Here is a 25,881-nt window from a genome sequence, read left to right on the forward strand (position 1 = left end):
CACACATACAATAATACATGTATATATACATATATAAATATAAATAATGGTACTAAATAGGCCAACTTTAGACATCATTAATTACACACACTACTGCACCTGCTTACTTAGACTATATTAATACTATTTTTTATAAAACAAGTATGGTGTGCACGAGCGAGTCTCTTGTCATGGGCATTTAATCTGATATTTCACAGACCAAACTATCAACTGATAAATCAGGAAAGTAATCTGTAGATGAATAAAAAATTTATTTTTTTATTTGTTGCAGCGTGGTTTGAGCCATTGTCTTCACCTCGCGTTGATAGTGCATTTCTCTCATTTACGCTTTACGTAAGCTGGCTGGCTAAGTTGCTCCAAGCGGCACACCCGCAAGAAGACACAAACACAGCAGCGTGCAACAACACATAAAGTCTCTGAAGCCAAAACCAAGCAGGAAAGAAAACAGAAGAAATGAAGAATTATAGCACTACGCAGTCACAAATTACAGATGAAAACTGTGTCTTATACAAACAAAAAACTCAAATTCACACTTTTGCCAAAGACATAAGACCTGTGGACAAACATGACATTACCAATCACACGGGGAGTAACTCAGATGTGCACCAATCACAGGCGCACACACTGCCGGGGCAGCCATCTTTAGTAACAGGAGCCAGGGCTGACAAGTTTGGTCTATCATTTTGAGGCCCAGAAATTCCTGCATGTCTGCATACCACAGAGTGCAAGGGGAGGGGGGGAGCACAAAGCAAAGGAACAGAGGGACAGAAAGGAAAAAAGGGAGAAGGGAGGGAGTGCAGAGGGAGAAGAAGGTGGAGCAACAGAAGCGGGGAAGAGAAATGGAGAGAGAAAAAGAAAAAAGGCAGGGAAACACAATTTCTTCTCTTTTTTGTCACACTGGTGTCTGACGCTTTTTGCAGGTCGTTGGTAAAATTATTTAAAGTTTAGTGAGGGAAGAAGGAGAGAGGGTAAAAAGCAGGGAATGCATACTATGAGCATGACTGCAGTCTTGTCCTGTGCTACTATTGTTTTTACTACTGTTCAATAAAGATACTGTCTTGCGAAGGAGATAGAGAGGATTGTGGATCAGCAGCAGCCATTTTTACTGCAGTCTTCTAACTCTGTCACTGCTCCAGTATCAGAGGGGTGCATTTAGGCAAAGTGAGAAAGATAGCCCTTTCTTTTTGTTATCTGTCTTGCAAATATATATTACCACTCAAGCTATCAGGAAGAGAGTGGAGATGACATAGGCAGCCAAGAGCCTGATGTTAGTACATCATCACTTTTATACGACAGGACCGTTGTGGCATGATCAGGCATAAAAACGACTCCATAGTGTTTCAAGACAGCAGCAGGAGTGAGGCCAGCTGAAGTGTAAACCCTTCATTTTATGGAATCTCAGCCTGAGAGGAAACTTAAAACTCTCAGTTTCAACATTCACAACATCATCCTGTGACCTCCACTGAGCCCTTGTTCATCACCTAAACTAGGGTTGATGTCTTTATATCCTGTGTATCAAGGCATGACACTTAAACATAAACACCAAGCACCAACAGTTATCTGACAAGTTGCGTTTACTCATACGTGAACCTTACTCATGTCACACATTTTTCTTCTGTGTAAACATTTCTTATCGTGTGTGTAAAACTACAGATTCTACAGATTTCTTCAACCACTTCTACCAGCTCTTGAGTAATGCTACAAGCCTCAACACTAACGCCAAAACAAGTATAGGGTCCAGGTCAAAGTAAAAGTAACTTATTTGCAAATTGGAGTTATGCCAGTCTGTGTACTGATGCCAACGGTGTCAGGGTGACACAGCCACTGAAAGACATTCAGACGGACCTGGCTCCTGTAATAACAAAATGCTTTTCATGACACCATTTCCTAAATAGAGGAGATATTGTATTTCTTTATGAGATCTTACTACAAAATTAAAGCTACAGGCAATTTATTTCATTTTTTGTTATGTATTTGTTGAAATTCTCTTTACACCTGGACAGCAATCAATAAATCAAATGCTCTGACAGAAAAATGAAACAAATCTGGTATCTGTGACTGGCGCAGGACTATAATAAACACGGACAATCATATCATTTGGTCTGAATGAAATGATCAGCTGGCCTACCTGCCTGTCTACCTACCTACCTGCCTGCGCGCACTGTCCGTGCACTCTCTGCGCATGGGGGAGTGGATTTTGAGGGAGACCTAAAGGGAGTGGGTGGGAATTTTTCAGTACTTTCAAAATCAAGCTGTTTCTTGCCAGTTTCTCCAACGTTACATACCCTGGCTTTGAAAACAATAGCTTGCTCCAGGTGCTCCAGCTGGGGAGACATCAAAGAGAAAAAGAATAGTGAAACTCATCAAATCTTCATTACATACTGCTCAGCAGCTAGCCAGACTTTAAGGACGCTTTACTGGAGGAAGCAAGTTTTAAATCGGCTCCAGAGCTGGCAGATAGTTCAATCAAATAGGGAATTAATATGGTTTTAAATCTTATATGGAATTAATACTGTTTCACATACATTATCCTGGACAATTTTGATTTTATGTCTAGATGTTAGCAGTAGAGCAGGTCCATAGGGTTATGACGAGGAGGAAGAAACATTATCCCTCTCTCTCTCTGTGTCCATGCTGCTACAACACACACACACACACACACACACACACACACACACACCTGTCCATGATCCACATTAGCACTTCCTGTCTTTGTGAGCCCTCCTGGAATGTGAGTGTGTGTGTGTGTGTGTCCCTACCCTGTAGTTATTGCCTGAAAATGGCCCACAGATTTCTGACCCCTGTCTTCTGCTCCCAAGTCTCTACTTGCTCACCTCTGACCTGGGTCGGTGAACCCAGGGTTACATTCTCCCAATAATGCACCCCTGCATCTGTTCACCCCCGAGCCTAGTGTCACAAGTATTGCCTTAAATAGACAGCACTGAGATTCTGTAGACTGCACTATAGCAGCTTGCACAGGAGTGCCGGTCACATTCAAAGCTCCCGTTTACTGAGAATCATGCTGCTTTCCCAGACACTTAACACATTCTGGGTAGGGCTGTACTCCCTGGAAGGCAATGTGTTTTTTTTTCTTCTATTGCAAGAGAAACCTGTTAAATGGTTCAAGGAAAAGATCCATTTCTTGAAAGCCAAGGACATGACATTTGGTGAAGAGAGCTGGGTCTGGACAGAACTACGTGGAAAGAGTTGGGTTTGGAAGAAACTTCAAGAATTGGGAGGTCATCTGAGGACAAACAAAGTTAAATTCAGGAAAGGCAAGTTTAGAAACACAAAGATGATTTCCAGCACTGAGGACTTCCTTTAGTACACGCATGTTTTTCAGATTTGAGTAACAACTGATTTGACTGTTGGTCTTGCTCGACCAAACCAGCACGTCCACATGGTGAAAAACAGCAAGAAATAAAAGGAATATATCCTCAACCTGTGGGAAACTCTGCTTTCCTAAGAAGGTGATGTAACAACAAAATTCTTGAGAATTTCAAATGTCCAAACACCCCTCCTAACCCCTTCAGCCGAGCTGCTGTACCACCTCAAAGCCACCCATGAAATTCCAAGTATTTGACGGAGCATAAGCATCACATATTCCAAATACAGTACATACTAGTAGCAGTGGTGACAGACTATGTTAAGCCTCGCAGCTCCGAGATCATGTATGCATGAACATAGACAGAGCTTCCTTGCTCTGCTGAAGCAGCAGTGTTGTTCCCTTTTCAGACAGTTAATTATGTGCAGGTAGGGACTGTATATGCTTTGACTGAGTTACAAAACATCACTTCATTTGAGGCTGAGCTCTGTTTATAGAAGGACTGTTATAATAAACATGTCATTTTATTATTTCCTTTACTCATGAAAGTTTGAAAATCTTTATGCCAACTGTCAAACTGTTCATTCTAGGTTTCAGATTTCGTCCATAAATAATGAAATAAGAGCAATGGAACTCTGTAAAGTTTCACAATATACTCTCTCTTGATCTGAAAGCAGTCATCTGATCTGGCCAAACACCTGAAAACAATCCCCTTCCCTCAACCAGAGGAAGGGGTTGTATCATTTTCCTCCCTCGCACACCAACTTCAAGCTCACCACTCACCTAAGCTGTCTGTAATTTTCTGACACATTGTTACACAACCTGGGGGTTTGCATTTGCTGGAGGCTTGCAAAACGATTAAGGAAATAAACATTTGCAGCACTGTCAGAGCTTGGCATTTCTGTTAAAGGGCTGCGGATCTAGAGAGCTGTGATCCATTCATCTAACTTTTCCTTCCTTTCATTTTCTCTCACATGTAAATAATATCCCCCATCCCACTCTCTTCGCCCGCCAGCTTTCCCCCAGGGCCCAGTTGTATAGCTCGGTAGTAGGAAGTGCATTGGACAAAGGCAGGAAGTAATGAGGAAGTCCTTTCAGACAGCTTAGGCTATAAAAACTGCTCGCCTGCCAACATGCTTATTCTCCACAGCTCTCACACACACACACACACATACAGAAATTCTCACAGAAAACCACACATCAAAACAATTGGGGCGAAGGGAATCAAACTATTACCCTTATTGGAGGGTATATCTGTCTCCTTCGTCAGTATCCCCTTGTCCTTAACGCAAGTAAAATGTACTTTAACGCAAAAGAGAAAAGGCATTAAGAGATAATAAATGAATTTGTCCTTTTTACACTTAAAAAAACAACACTAGTGCAGCAATAGTAGCGATTCATTTTGTTGCACCATGTTGATATCCTCAGAAGCCCCCACCCTCTCCACACTATAGGCTACTTACATCTCTAATAACAGCCAATGCACCGTTAGAATAGTGGGCAGCAGTGTCAGAGCACTTCACTTAGCCTCGTGTGTATGTTTGTGCAGCATTTGGCACCTCTGTGCAAGTGTGTATTCGCTGTGCATGTGTCTATCTGAATGTGTACCGTTTACACTCGCGTGTGCACTTTGTGTGTGTGTGTGTGTGTGTGTGTGTAGAGCAGGATGTGGGAGTGCACGTCCATTGATGAGCTGGAGGAGAGAGAGTTTTTCAGATCCCCTGGGGTGCTCGGCTAGCGCTGCCTGCCTGCTACTGCACTCGCTGCACGAATGGAGAGGGTAGAGGGAAATACAAACACATACACATGCACGTACACTGATGCCAAATTATCAAAGTTAATTTGGATTTGTTAACAAGGATGAAAGCTGCCAGGAAGGGGGGAAAAAAACAAGAGCATGATTACTAACTCTCCCTCTCCATCTCTCTGTTTCTGCTTCTTCCCTCTTCTCTTCCCCTCTCTTTCAGTTTTTGTCTCTTCCTCTCACTCCTTGTCCCTTATAAGATATTCATGGTAATTCAAACACCAGTATGTGTGTGTGTGTGTGTGCGTGCGCGTGTCTGTGTTGAAGTACAGCAAGCCACCGCGGAAAAGCTTTAACTATCAAAAATGGACAGCATCATAGAGGAGCTTGCATGTGTCCACAGCAATATACGATAGATGGATGAGAACAAATGTTCGCAGCTCTCTCTCTTCTGTGAGTAAGTCTATCACTAGCAGGATCACATCACTAGCAAACCACATTACTTGGAAACTGGAACGGCGAATGAAACTGGAAACAATTCAAACACTACAGTTCAAGTGTTTGCTCTCTCTGAACGAACAGAGGGAAGACAAAAAAAGGTTCACGTTTTGTCAATTTGGAAGAGAACCAATTTCCATAAATGTGCTGCAAAATTAGGAGATTCATAAAGCATGACAATTCACTTCTAATAATATCAGGCAAATAACTGTAGGCTAATTAATAACAATGATCATAGCATCTAGAAAAAGAGCTAGACAATCACTTTGGCTGTAACGATATAGCCATAACCCCAATGCTGGTGTGAACCAAGGCTTTCCGTTCCTGCAAACTAGACACCTTAAAATGGCACTCGTTAGACAAATGCAGACACTATGATATCTTACATGTTCAGTACTTTGTTTTTGTCTTACTGTGTACAAGTTAGTTAGTTAACTGTAAAACAAGCTCCCACTTCCAGGCAGCCAGGGAGAAAGCAGCAATAAGATACCGTTTCTAGCTCGTGTGCCCTCTCGCTTGAAAGGCATCTGGGTCAAAGTTGAAGTGGGCCCAGGGCTCCACCACTGCAATTATTTAAGTTTCATATTCCGACAATTTTTAGACACCGTAAGACAAATGTGCAAATATGCCCTTTAAGTATTTTACTGTACGCATTTTCTCCCGGGCTTTGCAAGTCTTGACCACCAGAGGGAAGGAGTATTTGTGTGTATTTGTGTCTGTGTGATCTAGACAGAGACAGGTAATTGGCATGTGGTAGGCATAAAGTAAAAACAACAAGCCTCCTGCTCCAGATGGAGGCTCGTTTGGCTTTTATTAAATTGATTAAAGGGTTAGGGCTAGGGCAGTGCCTCTTCGCTTTTGAGACAGGTGATCGCTATTTACAGGAAGCATAATACTCCTGCGCTCTCAGGCAGTCTGTCCCTTTGCGTTCATGTTCTTATGTTCCCTTTGTCACAGAGCACTAAGTGGCTAATTAAGAACACTGGCTCTGGATAACTCTTTCATTTACTTTTTCATTAGAAACAACTGCAGAAAGTGAAAGACAGAAGGGAAGAAGTCGTTGAGGGAGAAGCGAGTCTGGAAGCAGCGTGAGCGGAGACACTTTTACACCCCAATTAAGAAGCTGGGCTAAGTAAGTGTTTTTTGTTTGGTTGTGGGTGCAGGCCAACATCACGCTTCATTGAGCGCCTCCATCCTTAATACTGTCATTTTCTTTCTCTCTTTAGCGCGTGTGTGAGAGAGAGAGTTCCTGGGAGCCACACTTGAAATGCCCCGCCATGTTTGTTTTGCTCTGTTTATTTTGCTTTGCCCAGCCCCTTTTCTCCCCCCTCCTGGCCTCCTCATCTGTCTGTCCAGTTTCATTTGATAGCACGAGAAACAAAACACTAATGGAAATGTCATTGACTAATTCCATTACCAAGGCAACCATGAAAACCAGCTGAGTTATGATTACCTTAGAGGAACACAGTAATATAATTTAATGGCAAAATACGTAGATATTAAAAGAAATAAATGCTGGAATATTCAGCATATCTGTCCGTTAAATATGAAGCTACAGCCAGGAAACCATTAGTTTAGACTAAAGACTAAAAGCAGAGAGACACACAATATTATTCATGCAAAAAACAAAGTGCAAAAACTATAATATGTGGTTTTACAGGGGTTATGTGCAGGACTTTTTCTTAGCCAGGACCAGTGAATTCCTAGAGTCTTCACAGTCTTTTGAATATAAAATCCCTTCCCTGTGTTTTGACAGAATTATATGATATGTCCTCAACAAAACCCTGGCAATTGGCAATAAATATACACACAACTACTAGAACTAAAATACCGACTTGATATGGCTCGAGCTGATCTTAAGTATGCACTCGATGCCGAGAAGGCTTTCGATTGTGTTGAATGGCCCTACTTATTTTCTGCCCTAAGTAAGTTCGGCTTTGGCCCGAGTTTTATTTCATGGGTAAGTATTTTATATTCGTCACCTTTGGCGTCTGTTCATACTAACAATGACATGTCAGACTACTTTCCCCTAAATCGCGGTACTAGGCAGGGTTGCCCTCTCAGCCCTCTCCTGTTTGACCTTGCAACAGAAACTTTAGCTATTGCGCTCCGGCCCGATGCACAGATTAAAGGTATTTCTCGTGGTTCCACTATTCACAAGTTATCGCTGTACGCAGACGATCTTCTTCTGTTCATCACTGACCCAGCTGTGTCTATTCCGAGGATTCTGGAATGTCTCAAAACTTTTGGCCAATTCTCTGGGTACAGATTGAATTTTGGTAAAAGTGTACTCTTCCCCGTTAATGAACAAGCAAGAGATGCAGACTATTCAGAATTTCCGTTTAGGATAGAGCAAAATTCCTTTACATATTTAGGAATTCAAATGTCGCAAACTTTTAAAAGGCCTCTTCAAGCATAATTTTGCCCCTCTCATTGACAAAACCAGGGTGGATTTAGCACGGTGGACAGCTCTTCTGATCTCTCTTGCAGGCGTCGGGTTAATACAATTAAAATGGTGGTCCTTCCTAGATTTCTGTACCTCTTCCAAATGATACCAGTTTTCCTTCCTAAATTGTTTTTTAAGAAACTAGATGAGATTGTGTCTACTTTTATTTGGAACAAAAAATGCCCAAGAATCCGTAAATCCCAACTTCAGAGCTCTAAAGCTGATGGGGCCTAGCCCTACCAAACTTCTTATACTATTAGTGGGCTGCAAATATTGTAAAAGTGTCGATCTGGCTTTGTACATTTAAGGAGAACACAAGTCCACTATGGTCCATCATGGAGCTTCATTCTAGTCTCCCCGCCTCACCTGTTGCCATAATATGCTTGGCCTTACCCGTTGGTGGTGGCGGACTTATCAAGAACCCTGTGGTTAGAAATCCTATCTCCATTTGGTCTCAATGTAGACAACATTTTGGGTTTAAACAATCATAAACACCTATAACTTCAAATCCCTTCTTTACTCCAGCTCAGTCTGACCCTGGATTCAAGATTTGGTACAATAAGGGAATAGTAAATTGCGTCAATCATGTCATTTGATATTTTAGCCGAGAACTTTGATCTTCCCCGGTCCCACTTTTTCAGATTTTCACAGGCTTGCAATTTTGTTTTGAAACACTTTCCAACCTATCCAACTCTCCCCACCCTCTTGCGACCTTGAAGATTGCTTGTATTCTCAACCCTGCTACTAAAGGCCAAATTTCACAAATATACAATTCCTTACTCTGTACAAACCCTTCCTCCCTGTCTAAACTTAAAGATGCCTGGGAGGAGGATCTGGGAACACAGATCACGGAAGAGGCCTGGGATCTTAGTATTAGTCGGATTCATTAATCTTCTATTTGTATACACCATTGTCTGATCCAATCTAAAGTGTTTCATTGTGCCCACTTAACCAAAGCTAAATTGGCAAAGATTTACAACACTTCTGATGATAGTTGCCCTAGGTATAATCAATCCCCAGCCACCACCAGTCATTTTTTTTTATCTTGTAGTGCTCTATGTGGGTTCTGGGGGGGTATTTTTAAGGCTTTTTCTCATGTTTGTAAAAGGAATATGGATCCTGACCCGTTTATAGCAATTTTTGGTGTCCTACTGAATCGCGATCACGTTACCTCACATCAGTCCAATGTGGTTGCCTTTGCATCATTGCTTGCACGAAGGTTAATACTTCTGAAATGGAAGGATGCACGCCCCCCATCCTTTATTCGGTGGGTAAGAGATGTAATGAGGTGTCTACAAATGGAAAAATTACGGTACAGTCTGCTAGGTTCACCCTTTCTTGAATATGTTGAAACTATATCATTTACAGGGTAGTAATGTACTGATATGTTTCTAAGTAGTATAGAGTGATGCTACCATGAATGCCTATTTGTGAATGTGTACAATAGTATGTGCATTTTATTTTGTCCTTGTATGCTGCAGCTGTTGGTCTTCTTTTTTTAGTTTTTTTCCTTCTGTGTTTTGTATTATTATTTTATGTCGCTGTGTGTAGTGTGCCACTGGTTGGTATGCATTTGTCGTTATTGTCTTGATTCCTGTTTTTGTATAAAAGAAAATTTTGAAAATAAAATATTAAAAAACAAACAAAACAAAAGCAACTAAATGGGGGGGTGGGGTGCTTTTCTGTGCAGAAGGAAGCCTTATAGTAGTTTCATTAGGCCAGTATGGGCAAGAGGAATGATTACAGCGACCAATGACTCTCTAAATGTGTATCGTTTGAAAAATCCAAAACTATCATTTAATAATAGGGTGTGACAATACACGATACTGGGTTCACGCGAACGAGATGAGACAATATTTTAACACTATTTTTAAGAAATCTTCAATGATGAAATATATGGCTGTAAAAAAAGAAAAGAATTTTGACTGAAAGTTACAAAATGCAACACTATGCAGGTGTGCTGTGAACTGTTGCTGCATAATGTTCACGTTTTGTCTGTCACTGTCATCATTTTTTGTTTCTACCGGGTACCCACAATGCTGCCTAAATTTTGAGAGACAGCTTTTCACCTCAATGAGAAATAGAGTCACATTTTAATATCACAAGATCCTCTAGCACTCTTTCTCTTGCTCAATCACTCCTGTGCTCTCTGTTTTTTTTTTTGTTTGTTTTTTTTTTACAAAAGCCTGGAATTAGTTAACTATCTTTTAAACGTCCATTAACAAAATTTAATTCCCATTCCTAGTAGAGAAGCCTGTTCAAAGCTGGGCAGTGCACAACTAGCATTCAACTCTGGTCAGCAGGAGGGTCACAGAGCCATGTCAAATGACGCACATTGACCCATTTAAATCGACCTCCAGCTCAGGTTTAACCTGTGTGACTGTGATGGTCTGAAGGTGGTATGTGTATATGGGAGGCGAAGCTGTGACTCTGTGTGGCAGCGTGTGCGCCGGAAAACAGTCGCAGCAAACAACAAAGCGGATGTAGGAGCTGCGAACTTTGACCAGAGAAGTTCTCTCTCCTTCTGCTTGTGTGTGTGCACACACATAGTCTTATCTAAACAGGAGATCGACTGTTTGCTCACATTCCCTCTTTCACTCATCTGTGAATGTTACCCTTACTTCCTTGCTATTTGTACTTGTCTCTCTCTTTACCGCTCATTTGCAAATCCAGTCCTTGTGTGCTTGTTCTAGCAATCTGCCTTGTATACATCTACCAGTGATGCGTGGATTGACTCAGACATCATTGGAATCCGCATGTACGCATAAATCACCCAAAGTAATTATTTTCTCCAATTGAGAGACCCGTACCTGCATGGACATATCATTTTAAACATTTCCATGCTTGTAGTAATGTCACAGCAAATATTGTGGGACATTTATTTTAGCAAAACTAAAAATCTGTAGTTATAAACTTGACAGGACAGAGGAAACACTTTTAGCCTCTGAAATAAATGTTTTTAGACAGCTCTGATGGAGCTCAGGATTGATCAATTGAATAGCTGCTTTACTCCAGTTTTGACTGTATGAACCAGGACTGCGTGTGAAACCTTTTGGATGTGAAGAAGAACACAGAACATTAATTAATATTAGATCCTGTCTGAGTGTCGGAAGATTGGAATAATCAATGAAGTTGCGTTGCTGTGCCTTGTGTGTAAATGTGCACAGTGTCTCTCTTAATGGGAGACGCTTCACCCTATTTCACCAACCCACCCGCTATTAATCAGAGTGTTCATATTTATTACCCGGCCCACCCAATCCACAGATAACTGTGAGTCCACGCATCAATGACGTCTACTATCCATTTGTCTCTCATCTGTAAATATACGTAGCTCTGTCTCGTCTATAAAGTCAGCATCCTTGCTGCCTTATTATTATTCTCTTTTTTATTTAATTTTAATGTCTAACCCTTCAAAACAAAGTAAATTACAATTGTGATAAATAATCATTGTACAAATGAGCATTCTTCTTAAAACCATATGCAGGGTCTGCTGCAGAATAGCACATGTAGGATTCAATTCAACTAATCCAGTCCACAGAAATATTACAACCATGATTATTAATTTCATTCTTATTATCATTATCATCAATTAGGAATTCCAGGGTATTAAGGGTTATGGAAGATGATGCCTTGAAAAAACAGCATCCGTGTCATAAATTGTGAATTTCTGACACAGTCTGCATAAAGCACACTACCACCCTCGATCGCAATACGCTACTGCACTACTGTTGCAAGCAGCAACCACCAACATTCAATCAGGCAACGAAGCCACAGTGACTGGTGACAGCTTGTAAAAGCTGAGAAAATGGCTGCCCGAGTGCACTTGACAAAACCTACAAATGGCCTGACCTCCACATCCCAACAGCTACCTGCGTGAAGTTGTAAATATACAGGAGGGACATACACACAAAACAGTATGTGCGTCAGATACACATAGAAAACAGAGAAAGCAGCACGGGCCAATGAATGTCAGATCTCATACACTCTCCAGGCTGTTTCGATTGCCAACAAGTTACTTAAGGGCCCTGCACAGTTAAACATGACATGTCTTGGTTCACACACACACACACACACAGTGGTTTTCCTGCTTGTAAGGAGCATGTGTAAGATCAGAGGAATGCAGGCTCTCCCTTGGCTCTTACCTAAGGCAACTGGAACCCTGTAAAAAAAACACAACAAAAACAACCCCAGTTTCCACTCACACATAAACTTTAATGCTCCATCTAATGTTCCTCCGCCCTGCACTCACGTCTCCGCGTGCACACGTGTACATGCGTATGTGAGTTTGTAAACTGTGAGTTTTCATTCACAGAGGCCCTAATTAGAGATTCTACAGTTTCCTCACGACACCACCCAGTGTGTGCTTCACCGTATATCGCTGCACAAACAGCCAAGGGAACATTTCTCTTCCTTGAGGTTCACATGTCACATCCTTTCATCTCATCTAGGTTGACCTGCGGGGCTCAAACATGCCATGGATACTGCTACACCTGCATAACGTGGTATTAAACCATTTCATAACTCGCTGATAATGTTACTGTTATGGTCACTACTGTTATTGTTCTCAAGCACACATATATTAAAAACACACATAAACACTTGTAAACATTTACAGTAAGTGTACACCTATCGTTCCTATGTGTAGCGCACTCACACACACACACATACACACACACACTCCCCCCCCACCCCCGACCGACCAGCCATTGCATCATGTTCTAGAAATGTCTCCTGCTTTGACACACAGCTCTTGAACTGGTGCCTATCACCAGACGCAGAGCACAGTGTGATGCCCTCTGGCCTATCCGAAGCACAGGAGACATGAAGGCACATGTGTACAGGTTGCTGTACACCCTCTACTGTTTATCAGCCAACATTCTTTTTTTTAATGTCTCTGAAATCAAGTCTAGGATTACACCAAGGCTGCTCAATTTAGCAATTAAAAAAATCTAAAAAGTGCATAGTGAATATATATGGCGGGGAAAAAAGAAATCAAATCAAAGTGCTAATAATAGGCTAATATCAACACTTCTGAATTATACATATTGCTTCAGTTAATGTATAATTCATAGCAACCAACAATATTTTGTACAACCACTCCAAAACATGTCCCAGACAGATGTACGCTCATCTCTGTCTCTGTACTGCAAGCATCTGAGATCTACCAACTTTGGAGACTTTTGGAGCGCTCTTAAATATTGCATTCATAAGAAGCTTCATAAGTAACTTTTTTAAGTTTGTGAGAAGCAGCGAGAAGTGACTGATTTTTTGTTTTATCCTTTACTTAACCTTCACCTTACACCTGAATTTTGAGCTCCAAACTGTGTCACCTGAAATGTTTTTTCCAGGTCCTCATAAGAAGTCTGAAAGTTTTCCAACAGCTGGCGTCCTGGACAACACAATCTGAAGTGTCATTGCTCCTCCCCTGTTATTATCTCCACCGGGCATAATCATGCATTTGGTCGTGTGCGCATCTGCCCACAGCTAATCTCGCATACTACTACACCCATTAGCCTGATATATTTGTGTACATTTATGACTGCATTCTCATAATCCTCTGGAGGTTGTGGTGGTTGTCAATTTCTTGAAAAACCTATTTTATTGACTGAACCTAGTGTAAAGCTTAGACTTTCGCCATTTTACGATCTGAGTTACGTTTGGGAGGGGTTTATTTTGTGTGATGTTTACGACAAACAGTTCTAAATAAATGACAATGTTTAAATTGAGACGTTTGGACTTATTGTGCCATTTATTGTTTCCTTATTATGTTTATACAGCGACAGTACCATTACACTATTGTATAAATCTCAAAGAAAACTGAGACTACACTATACAAAACTATTATAGTAAAGCACTCCTGTGGTTCAAATCTTACCTCTCGGGGCGTTCCTACAATGTTTGTGGCAAGGACAATTATCCTCCTCCCACTGCCTCTCCACAGGGGTACCCCAAGGCTCAGTGCTTGGGCCCCTTCTCTTCTCAATTTACACCACCTCACTGGGGCCGATCATTCGCTCGCACGGCTTCTCTTACCACTGCTACGCAGACGACACGCAACTCTACCTATCCTTCCCGCCAGGCGATCCCACTGTCTCGGCGCGGATCACGGACTGTCTATCAGACATATCTGCATGGATGAAGGCTTGCCACCTTCAACTAAACCTCTCTAAGACTGAACTCTTGGTAATTCCAGCCAAGCAATCTATCCACCATAAACATGAAACTACAAATTGACTCCGCAACCATCACTCCAACCAAGGTGGTGAGAAACTTGGGTGTCATGATTGATGACCAGCTGTCCTTTTCAGACCATGTTGCTAATGTCTCTCGGTCATGCCGCTTTTCTCTATACAACATAAGGAAAATCAGGCCTTACCTCACTCAGTACGCCACCCAGCTTCTGATCAGCCCAAAAGGACTCATGTCACTCCATTACTCAGTGACCTCCACAATCAAATTCAAGTCACTAATGCTTGCATACAGAGTGACTACTGGGTCTGCACCCATCTACCTAAACTCCACAATACAAACTTACGTTCCTTCTCGGCCGCTACGCTCCTCCAACGAACGCCGCCTGGCTCTGCCCTCCCTACACACAAAGCAATCCCAGTCCTGGCTATTCTCATCTGTGACACCACGATGGTGGAACGAGCTACCACACGCCATCAGAGCAGGGGCGTCCCTCTCTAACTTCAAGAAGCTCTTGAAAACTCATCTCTTCCGAGAACACTTCCTATTATAACACCTCTAACTCCTAACCTCTAACATGCACTTCCCTTTTGATTGCACTTTTGCTAACTCTTACTTCCTTCCCTAGGTATCTACCCCATTGATGTGATATGTACTGTGAGTTCTTACTAGTATTTATTGCTGCTCTTACTAGTATGTATTGTCAGTTGTAGATCTGTAGTTGATGCTCTGTTGATATCCCAGTCCTGGCTATTCTCATCTGTGACACCACGATGGTGGAACGAGCTACCACACGCCATCAGAGCAGGGGCGTCCCTCTCTAACTTCAAGAAGCTCTTGAAAACTCATCTCTTCCGAGAACACTTCCTCTTATAACACCTCTAACTCCTAACCTCTAACATGCACTTCCCTTTTGATTGCACTTTTTGATAACTCTTACTTCCTTCCCTAGGTATCTACCCCATTGATGTGATATGTACTGTGAGTTCTTACTAGTATTTATTGCTGCTCTTACTAGTATGTATTGTCAGTTGTAGATCTGTAGTTGATGCTCTGTTGATACTTGTATGTTATTCCTCAAATGTAAGTCGCTTTGGATAAAAGTGTCTGCCAAATGAGTAAATGTATTTAAAACAGTGAATTCATCTATATAATAAAACAAACAAACAAAAAGATTCTCCCTACTGTAATGCATACAAGATGGACACACAGCCTGCCATGCACTCCCTGTTCCGCAGTCGCATGCCCCAAGACACACCTGGCGAAGATCTGCACTTTACTGAGTGCACTCTCCCAGTTCTAAATATTGTTTTTTTAACCTACCCATTAAAACAAACTGAATACCGCACACCTTGTCTAAGTAAAAACTCTAAGGCAATGTGTGTGTTTGTATATGTGTAGAGAAGGAGAGTGAGACACAAAGAGAGCCATTTCCTGTAGTATTACTTTCACGACAGCGAGACCTGGCAGAAAATCAAGGAGCCGAACATTATGTGCGGGCTGCAACAGTCGATGTTAAAGTATAAACATGGCCGAGGTCGTTACGCTTTGAACGCCAGCCTTTCTGTCAGACACAGAGACATAAGAGGAAAACAACACAAGCTATAATCGCCTTCAAAAAATAATAAGCCTTCTGTCTGTGTGTCTTACAATAGAAGCCATTCTCTATGTTTATGGTAGGAGAGGAAAGACTGACTGACCGAGCGGCCGACACACTGGCAGCAGCACCAAGCAAGCCCACAGCTGTTTTTTACTAAAAAGGCTGAGAAAATCTGTACAGTTTCTAACAAACAAAGTGTTCTACACTCTCTATCCCTGTCCATCACCTCTCTTGCTCTAACCCTCTTTCTTTCCCATAATGCCTACCTTTGAGTTTACAGCAACACAGTTGAGTCATTTCATACATCAAGCAGATACTGATCCTATAATTACAGATCACTTGTCCACAATGCTCCAGTCAATGAATGGTAATCAGAGGGAGTCCGTGACCCCTGCCTGCTGATATTAGGAGCAATCCTCCACATCGCAAAATCATTACATAAACCAATTGGAATGAAAACATTAGTCGTCTCAATTGATTTCTGGGAGGAAAAGATCTCCAGTGCATATTCTCATTATGCGTCTCAATGGACCACTTCACAATGAGCAGCGTGATGGATTCTGGAAAGGTGCTACTACACTACCATGTCTGCACACAGCAGCCAGTCAATACGAAATTTTCCCACTGCTCCATACAGAAATGTCAGACTTTTTTTTCCCAGGCTGGTTTACATGCCAGTGATTGACTTCGTAATCGGTATAAAGCAGGGGTTTTCAAAGTCACCCTCCCCCAGCACCCCAAGTAAGATTTGAGACAAATGCTGGGGATGTAAACAGGAAGTATATTGTTGCAATGGAGCCAGTTAATTAGCTCTGGGATATAACTTGAGCCCTGTTTGTATCACCTGTGTTTGTTTACATTTTGACAAATTGGCACCATTAAAAGCATGCCAAATTAGCTATTAGCAGTTCCGGTTTGCAATGTACCGATAAGTGTACAGACAAGGATCACTGAAGAAAACCTGATTATTCTCAGGCAAGTTCTAGAGTTATAAGAAGCGTCTTTTTTCTACGTTTTCTTGTCAGATTTATGGACATTTAGTTGGATGGACATCAGAGATAATGGAAGGATCTTCCCTTTAACTCTGGGGAGGTATGGCTCACAGTTTCAAAACCTATAGTATAAGTGGAGCATATAAGAAGGAAAGAAGGGAGAATAAACTCTCCACTGTTATATGCACATTAACACACAAATACACTTACTTCTCTGGCAGTGGTTCTGTGACCAGCATCGTCCCCTGAAGTGTCCGTTGATGGTGTTCTGTGAGCAGATGGTCTGACCTTGGGCCGTGCCGGGACAAACATCTCCGCACTCTCTCTCGTTCTTATTGGCCACGATGAAGTTGTCCTCCACTGAGTCTAGGATCTTGGACCAGTCCAAGGTGGCCAGGTAGCACAGGTCTGGATTCTTCTCGATCCTCACGGCGCCCCGGGTGATATTCATGAGACTGTAGAGGCCCACCTCCTTCAGTTGCAGCATCTCGTAAATCACGAGTGCGTAGTTGAAGAAGAGGTTGTTTCCGCGGATCACTGTCAGGTTGGGGAACAGATCGCTGAGGGACTCGAGGCCGTAGACCCTGAACAGCAGCATGTAGTCGGTCACCACTCGCAGCTTCGGGTAGCTGAGGCCCCGGAAGTCCTCGGTCTTGGTCTTAAACATGAGCAGAATCTTCAGGTGGCCCTCGATGATGGTGCAGTTCTCCAACGACTGGAGGTTGGTCACATTGTTCCGGATGTCCTTGCTCTGGCAGACTGGAAGGATAGAAAAAGTAGGGAGAGGTGAGAAACAATAATAAGCCAGTCATAAAATACAAGAGAGCACAGAGGGAATGTGCATTTACACTAAGCTGCCACTTTATTACGTACACTTAGCTAAAATTATGCAATTTAAACAGCACTGAAATAAATTCCACCTTCAAGAAATTGTTGTTGAAACTGTTTAAGTGTTAATTCAACTTTACGGTCATTTTGGAGGCTGTGGTTTGTTATGCCGTTGAACTACACTAGCTGGCCACTTTATTGGGTACACCTTGCTAGTACTGGTTTGGATCCCCTTTTGCCTTCAGAGCTCAGTGTTTCCCATACATTGATTTATTTATGGCGGCCAACACAGTATCAACGCCAACCACCACATTTAAAATCATGTTTGATTGCAGAGCTGCTTGCAACGCATATATTTGCTCAGCACTTCGTTCCCTCTCCCACTCCCTCTCTCTCTCATGAGCACCGCTGCACAAATCTGTCCAACACAATTGCTGTCAATTTTGGAACTGCCTTAGTTCTTCATATGGCATACTTTCAACAAGGTGTTGGAAACATTCCTCAGAAACTTTGGTCCATATTGACATGGTAGTATCACGCAGTTGCTGCAAATTTCTCTGCTGTAACTTCACGATGCGACTCTCCCGTTCCACCACATCCCAAAGGTACCTGGTTGAATTGAGATCTGGTGACTGTGGAGGCCACTGGAGTACAGTGAACGCATCGTCATGTTCAAGAAAACAGTTGGGTTTGTACCTAAGGTTTGTACATAATAAAGTGGCCGGTGAGTGTTATATTGCATTCAGCTGAGTGGAACTGATTCATGGACTTGTTTTTTATGTTTCAGCATATTTATGCAATGTAAATGTTTTCATGTTCATGTTTTTACTCCTATAGAAAACACAATAAGAGAGCACATCACATTCAAAATGAAACATGACATTCCTCGCAATTAGCTTGATTATGGTTTACAGTAACAGGCCAAAAAAAAAGATTCATCCGTGATTTACAACAGTCTAAAAACAACCAGATATGAAAATCAACAGATCATTCTTTTACCCCTTTAAGCCATTAAACCACTAGTGATTTGTATTAAGTAGAGCAGAGTCATTCATGAAGCAGCTTCACTAAAATCCCCTCTACAATCTGACTGGCCACAAGGGCCCTCTCCCTCCCTCCCTCTCTCTCTCTCTCTCTCTCTCTCTCTCACACACACACACACCGAGTCTCTCTGTTCTCATTGGCTCCAGCAAATATTTCTCCAGAGAGAAAATGATTCTATGGCACCGTCTGATCTGAATGAAGCAGACATGAAGGGGTTAACAGAAATGAAGCCTAGAAGCAAAATGCTTATCCATGCTCATTCATACTCTTTAGCTGCTGCACACTGGCGCGCACACAAGCCCACATTTGGACCGGAAAATGCATGCACACACACTCACATCAGAGGAGTGGAGAATTCATTAGGGGACAGTTAAGGAGATGTACAGAGAGAAAAGGCGTGCTGCTGCTGTTGCATGCTTGGTAAGATGCACATTTCCAATGTATCCCTCTGCAAAATTAGTAAGTGGAAAGAGAGAACGCCTCATAGCTTAAATTATATAAAACAGGTGTCACAATGAAACATAATTTATATTGTTGCAATTATGTCAGAAAGCTAGACACATTTTATTTCATCTTTAAAAAAAAAAAACAGGTTTACAAAGTTACCAAGAGGACACAGAGCGACAATACTTCTCACACATGATCAGCTGTCACATCAGTGAATCAATCATGGGTTAGTAATTGACTAGCATGTTTATTGACATTGTTTGTGAGGGGTCTGAGACGTTTTGTTCTCTCAACTGCAATCAATTATGCACCATAGAAACAAATAAGAAGATACCTCCTAAGCATAGCCCAGATTCATCGCCGCAACACTAAACGTCCTCCTCCCTTGAATCATCTTCAACAAAACATCATGAACACCCATACATGCGGGACATTTCTCTACCAGATCAACCAAATATATGATCAGGTTTGTTCGTCAACACCTAGGCCAGTCAAAGTGTCTGCTTATGTGAACAGACTTGCTGTTTTAAGTAGAAGAGATATGTTTTACTGCTTGGCACAGCAATGCTGAGGATGATGTTTTTAAATGCATGCAAAAAATTCCACAATGTCGCCACACCCTATTTACTTTCAGTGAACACGCTCATTAAACATATGATACTAATTTGTTCCACATGTACCGTGTCAACAATCCTACCAGCCATAACGGCCCAAAACAGATGGTATGAACAAAACCAACATGCGACAAGAGTGGATTTTAATGCAATTTGTTAATGAACATTACAAACGTGTTTCCACTACAAGAAACAACACATCAGGTTATTTCTCTCAGTCATGTATTGGATTACAATTACACAGACATTTATGGCCAAGACAAATTTTGCCAAGTGACAAATAAGTAATTTTGAATCTTGAACTAGAAAAGAGCAGCTTGTAATTTTAAGATGCTGAATTTAATGAAAGAAACTGTTCCTCTTTCACAGTACGAAATTAATCATATTCAACATTAAACCATTCTGTTAATCAAATTTGTCATTACACTGACTTCCATTTGTACAAACAAAAGTAGTGAAAACGGGCCTGGCCTTGTGCATGTAGGGTAAAATGAGCCCCTTATCACAGAAGCAATCTAATGTCTCCATCTAGTCTGCTGCTTTCGATCTATGATACAGACACACCTGCTAATCACACTCGGTCTGTGCCTCTACATGGTGTGAACCCCATCTGCTCACCCCTCCCCATGTATTACACTCTATCCACACACAAAAAAAAAAAATAATCAATCCCACTGCAACATGCATCTTAAAATAGAAATAAAAGTCTAAATGCATTGCAGTAGTCTTGGTTCTATTGAGCGGTTATTGGCCCTCATCATTCCCCAGGTGTAAGCTACCCATTAACTTCCCATTCTGTTAATGGTTAGCAAGACGAACATGTCAACAATCCAGGTACAAACTCTGATCATCAGCACATCAATGGCACAGTTTAAGGGACTTCTTATAATGGACAGGAGCCAAACTACTTACTACAACAGCATGTTGAGCAATACTGGTGAGTTGTTCAGATGTGGATTTTGTCAGAGTGGAAAAAGTCAGACCAAGATATCAAATGGTCAGAACATAACGTAAGTGCCACTGGTAGCCTCTTGTTAGACTATATATTTGAATATCCATGCATAAGTGCATGCATCAGGCATAAGTGTTTCACATATTTTAGCATGTGTATGTGTATATTATCTCTTGATTTTATTTTCTGTGGATGTGACTGATAAATAAATCAGAATAAAATAAAAATGGCTTCACAATTCAACATTCTATCTATTCAAAAATATTTTCAGTGAAGAGAAATACACACACGATTGTGGGACTAAATGTCAAAATCTTGCTATTTGCCAGGTAGAACACCTGACCAAAGAGTGATGAAACATAGGCATGTTGACAATAGTTCTCCTTTTAGACCTGGTGACAAGACATTTAAGACAAAAACTAATTTACTGCAACACTGTATTAAACAGTAGCCATCAACGGTGCTCTAATCTGCCATCTTGTTAAATAATGAATTACTGGACATCTAAATGTGTTTATATTTGTCACAATACTGAGACCTGAACTAGAGGAAGATCAGGTTGCACTACATCCCCACAACTGGGCAACATCTGTCCATGGCATCGTGTTAGCAGCAGTGTACACAAACTTCACAAGGAAGAAGCAAAGAAGAGTTTTCAAAACTAAATGAAAGCGTACCAAAATATTTTACCATGATAAAGAAATGATCCCAAATAAGTGAAGACTTTACTCGACAGATCCCAGTTTAAATTCTCCCAGACTGACCGACAACGTTCTTCTCCCCACTCCCTGAACAACTCAGCAGAGCTTCGACTCTGACGGAGCCACCAAATTTCTGAAAGGCTGACCTTTGTATCTGAAAAAGTAGTCTGTAAACATCTCTCTAAACAGCAAGAGTTCTGTAATAAAGTGACAAAAGACATTACAACTCTAAAATTAAATAACACACTTCACACTCCAACAGTCCATCTTTGATTTTGTCAAATGGGTAAGACAGCAACAAGCGGGCACAAGATTGTTACAGTCCGTTATTCGTTGTGTGCTGAAATGATCTGAAATGAGAAGATGCACCGCAGGCTTTCAACAAGCTGTGTACCTGGCTTAAAACTTTGAAAACAATTGGAAAACACCAGCATGGACTTAAGGAGTGTGGACGTGGCCAAAGTCAGCTCAACTTTGCACACTTCCACTTGCAGCCAGCCTTGGCAGCAGCCAAAAGCAACTCATAAAATAAGACAATAAATCCATTTCAGCTGTTAAGCATCTCATCAGATAAAGCAGAGTTTGAAACAACAATTCGTTCACGCAAGCTCGCCAGTTTGTCTAGGCCGCACCCTCTTTATCACACACATACTGTATTAGAAACCGAAACACAAAAACACACTTCTTCTTGCAGTATGTGGCAGTTGGTGTTATTCCCAGTGATAACAGCAACCTTACACCTCTCTGCCCCTCCTTCCTTATCTCCTGGACACATCAAACAGGCCTGCAGGCCACCCACTCGCTGCCACAGCCTGCAGCAATAACGGGATACTTATTGTGCAACACCACAACACAACAAACTACGTTACGCAACACCAGCAGGGCAAAGGTGCAGCTCACCTTTGCCCACAATGATCTTCAAGACACACCAAGAGGATACATGGAACCTTTTCACATTAATGTATTTTTCCATTAATGTATAAGTTAATGGAAATGAGGTATTTCTGCTCACACGGCTTGCTAACACATATGGCACGTCACAAAAGAATGTAGTGGGCTATGAACGGAAGCAGTAGACGGTGCAGCTGGGAACTCCCTCCTCAAAATGGAGTCTTGTTTTCGATTGACAGGAACAAGAGAGGGGGGCAATCTTGGATGTGGGTCATCGGGGGCAGATGAAAAAGAGGAGAAGGAGAGAGAGTAAAGGAGTAGAGAAGAGGAAGGGCTGTTATGTAGTCGGGGATTGGCTGCGAGACCCACTGTGTCTTTAAAATAATGACCCATCTCCTCCCTCTCTCTCTCCTCCCAGGTTTAGGAGCAGGGCGACACAGGACAGGCAGACAGCGCGAGTAGGGAGACAGAGCGAGTCAGGAAACAGGTTTGCGGGCAAAAAAAAGAAGGGAAGAAGAAGGGGTTAAGGCGGGCAGAGAAGTGAGCAGGGTGAAAGTGTAACCTGAGCCCAGGCAGGAACGCAGAGTGACGTAAGACCGACAGGACGGTTAGTGATCACATGCATGAAAGGAGGGCTGCTATGGACCACTGTTACATGACAAGCAACAGACGCACACAGGCTAATAGGGGGTAGGGGTAGGCTCAACAATAAGCAATCTACAATATAAAAAACACCCAACAAACCAAGCCTATGGGTGGATATATGAGAACATGGGACAATAACACAGAAACAGCAACGTATATACTTAGGAGACACCTGCTGCCCAATTTCCACTGTTTTTTTGACATCTAAAGAAAGTAAATTGTCAAACAAAACACTCTGGCATAAAGACTATAATGTGAACTGCCATTTTAATGTATTTTGATTTTCAAAAATCCTGGTAGACATTGTGTGGGTTGGGAGTTTGGTGGACAATGACTGTGACCCCTCTATAGCCTACCCTCCCACTGAGGACCACCCATTAGCAGATAGTTTGGTGCTCTCATTGGCTGTATAGAAGCTCTTAATTACAATAACAACCCAAACAGCCGCTGATGAAACTGGGGGGGAGGGGGATAAAGGGGACGAGGTTTGGATCAGAGTAGAGAATGGAATAACAAGGCACAGACTGGAACGTACTGTACCATACTATGGACCTCTATAGGAGAAATGTGGGCCATCCACCCGCCTTCCCTGTCTGTTTGACACTTAATTTGGCAGCAGGAATGAGAAAAGGAGGAGGAAGAGGAGGAGGGACGTATAAGGGGACAAACAGAAACAGCAGAGGAAAAAGCTTGGCGATGGAGCGAGGTGAATGAGTTTAACTCTTCAACAGGAGATTAACATACTAACGGTTCCTTTTCCGACATTTTACATAGACATTATGAGGAACTGCATCCTCAGAATGTCAGTTTTCTTGACAACAAACACATAAATATATACAACACACAGAGAGAGAGAGAGAGAGAGAGAGAGAGAGAGAGAGAGAGAGAGAGAGAGAGAGAGAGAGAGAGAGAGAGAGAGAGAGAGAGAGAGAGAGAGAGAGAGAGAGAGAGAGTCTAGACATGTGTCACTATGTGCGCTGCTTGAATAGTTAAAAGGTCTTTTCACACATTGATGCTGTTAACAGTAACTGAATAAATTGCCCAAACTGTTCCAGTGGAGCGTCTGTTGTTCACACAAGCAATGCCTGAATGCTATTTTACACTAGCCTACAATGCCTTAATGTTACTTTAATATGATGTGACCATTCAGTGACCACCACTTATACACACAGACGAGAGAACATAATGCAGAATGGCAGGATGGAGAGGGCTAAACGACATTGGGGGGAAAAAAACAACAGCACTGCAATTCATATTTTTTCTGCAGTATAGACAGCAACATGCAGTTTTTAATGTTTGCAATTCAAAGAAGAAAGAAACAATGTTTTTTTTAGAGATTTTTTCCACAACCAACATTTCCCTTTGAGAATTTTTATCACATATTTAAAAGATAGACACCAAATTCAACATAAGACCCTCAGTCCGCTCAGAGAATGACTGTGATTGCGGTTTTCTTATGCAGGAAAAGCATGCATGTGAAAACAAGTAACCAAATTGCAATTAAACTATGTTACATTATGTTATTTATCAGAGGTACTGACTTTTTTTTTTTAAGGCATAGCCTTCATTTTCTGTCAAGCAGTATAACTGCTACTGAGTTTATGATGGTGGGTCTGACTTGCCCTGTTACATTGCATCCTTTATACTGGTTTCACTGGTTGCTTTTAAAGTACTTTTTAATGACATGGAGGCTGGCAATTATGGCTGTAGATGTTATGATTGATTACTCGGATGATTCTTGTTGTTTATTACTTGTGGTAATATTTATGAAATTTTTATATTTTATGACCTTGTAACATTACTTATTCCCATGATAAATTGTTATAAGTTTTATGTTCATATTATATTTATATGTTTAAATGTCTGCAGCCTTGTTAATTGTGCTGCTGCCTGTCTTGACCAGGACACTCTTGGAAAAGAGATTTTTAATCTCAATAAGTTTTTTCTGGTTAAATAAAGGTAAAATAAATACAAAATACACAATATATTGTTCAGACCTAAAATTAAACTTCAGCGGTAATGTTACATGTAGTCCAATGGCTGTGAAGGATATTAACTTCGATATTATGGCAAAAGCTCCTTGTTCACACACGACTCAACACTAGCAGTATGAAAATGTGAAAACGCCTATTAAATACTAAGCGTTGAAAGTGCCAAGTACTATATAACAACACAGTTTATGTATAATGTACTCAGTCCTTCTGCTTCCGTGATGTGCAAGTGTGTGTGTATTTGAAATTAAGCTGTCAAATTTACTCTGTATCAACAGTGTCTCAACAAATTCCAGCACTTTTAATCTACTTGGCAAAAGAACAGATTTTGATTATTAAAAAAGGTGCCAATTGGAAAAACAGACTAACTGGTATCAAGTTTGTCAACCCTGATTTAGATGTGCCCTGGCTCACGTTACCTAAAACCTAAATTCTGTGGACACAATTCATCTACAGGGGGAAGAAGCTAATTCTATATTATAATAAATATTAAATATTATAAATATTCTGATTTAGATTTTACTGCAGAGCAAATCAAGGCTGTGTGGAATGGACGACTGTGGTTAAACACATTTGTCTAACCTCTTTACATTGACCTCTTCTCCTTGTAGATAATTTAAGTATTGGTACTGTTGTAATTAGGGCTGAAACAATTCATCGATTAAATCAATTACTAAAATGCATGCTTTGTTTAATCCATGTTACCATAAAGCACACTGTTTCGCACGGACATTTATTACTGTTGTTCATTGTGCTTATACTGTGTGAACACGTAATTATGATGGAGCTGTTTGCAAAGTGGAGGAAGAGAAAGAAAATAGCAAGGGCCGAAGAAGAAAGTGTCCAATGTATGGGATTATTTCAAGCTAAAGAAAACAACAACTCTGTAATGCCACAGTCCGTCCACCGTAAAACGACACTTATGTCGCCTAATGTTACCGCAACAGCACGACGGCACCTGATCAGAAAGCACC

The 25,881-nt window shown here is 41.4% G+C and overlaps 1 protein-coding gene across 1 annotated transcript in view; it reads right to left on the reverse strand.

Annotated features, from left to right (window-relative positions):
* Positions 1 to 25,881, reverse strand: part of LOC119900689 (insulin receptor-like) — a 94,528-nt gene that overhangs the window by 47,663 nt on the left and 20,984 nt on the right. The window contains exon 2 of the mRNA XM_038715865.1: positions 17,005 to 17,553. Within this exon, the coding sequence (XP_038571793.1) occupies positions 17,005 to 17,553 (549 nt within the window). The remainder of the gene's footprint in view (positions 1 to 17,004; positions 17,554 to 25,881) is intronic.

The sequence above is a fragment of the Micropterus salmoides genome, unplaced genomic scaffold, assembly GCF_014851395.1.
Source record: "Micropterus salmoides isolate LMB-PRFRI ecotype aquatic unplaced genomic scaffold, ASM1485139v1 Ms_hic_scaffold_13, whole genome shotgun sequence".
In the NCBI taxonomy this organism is placed as follows: Eukaryota; Metazoa; Chordata; class Actinopteri; order Centrarchiformes; family Centrarchidae; genus Micropterus; species Micropterus salmoides.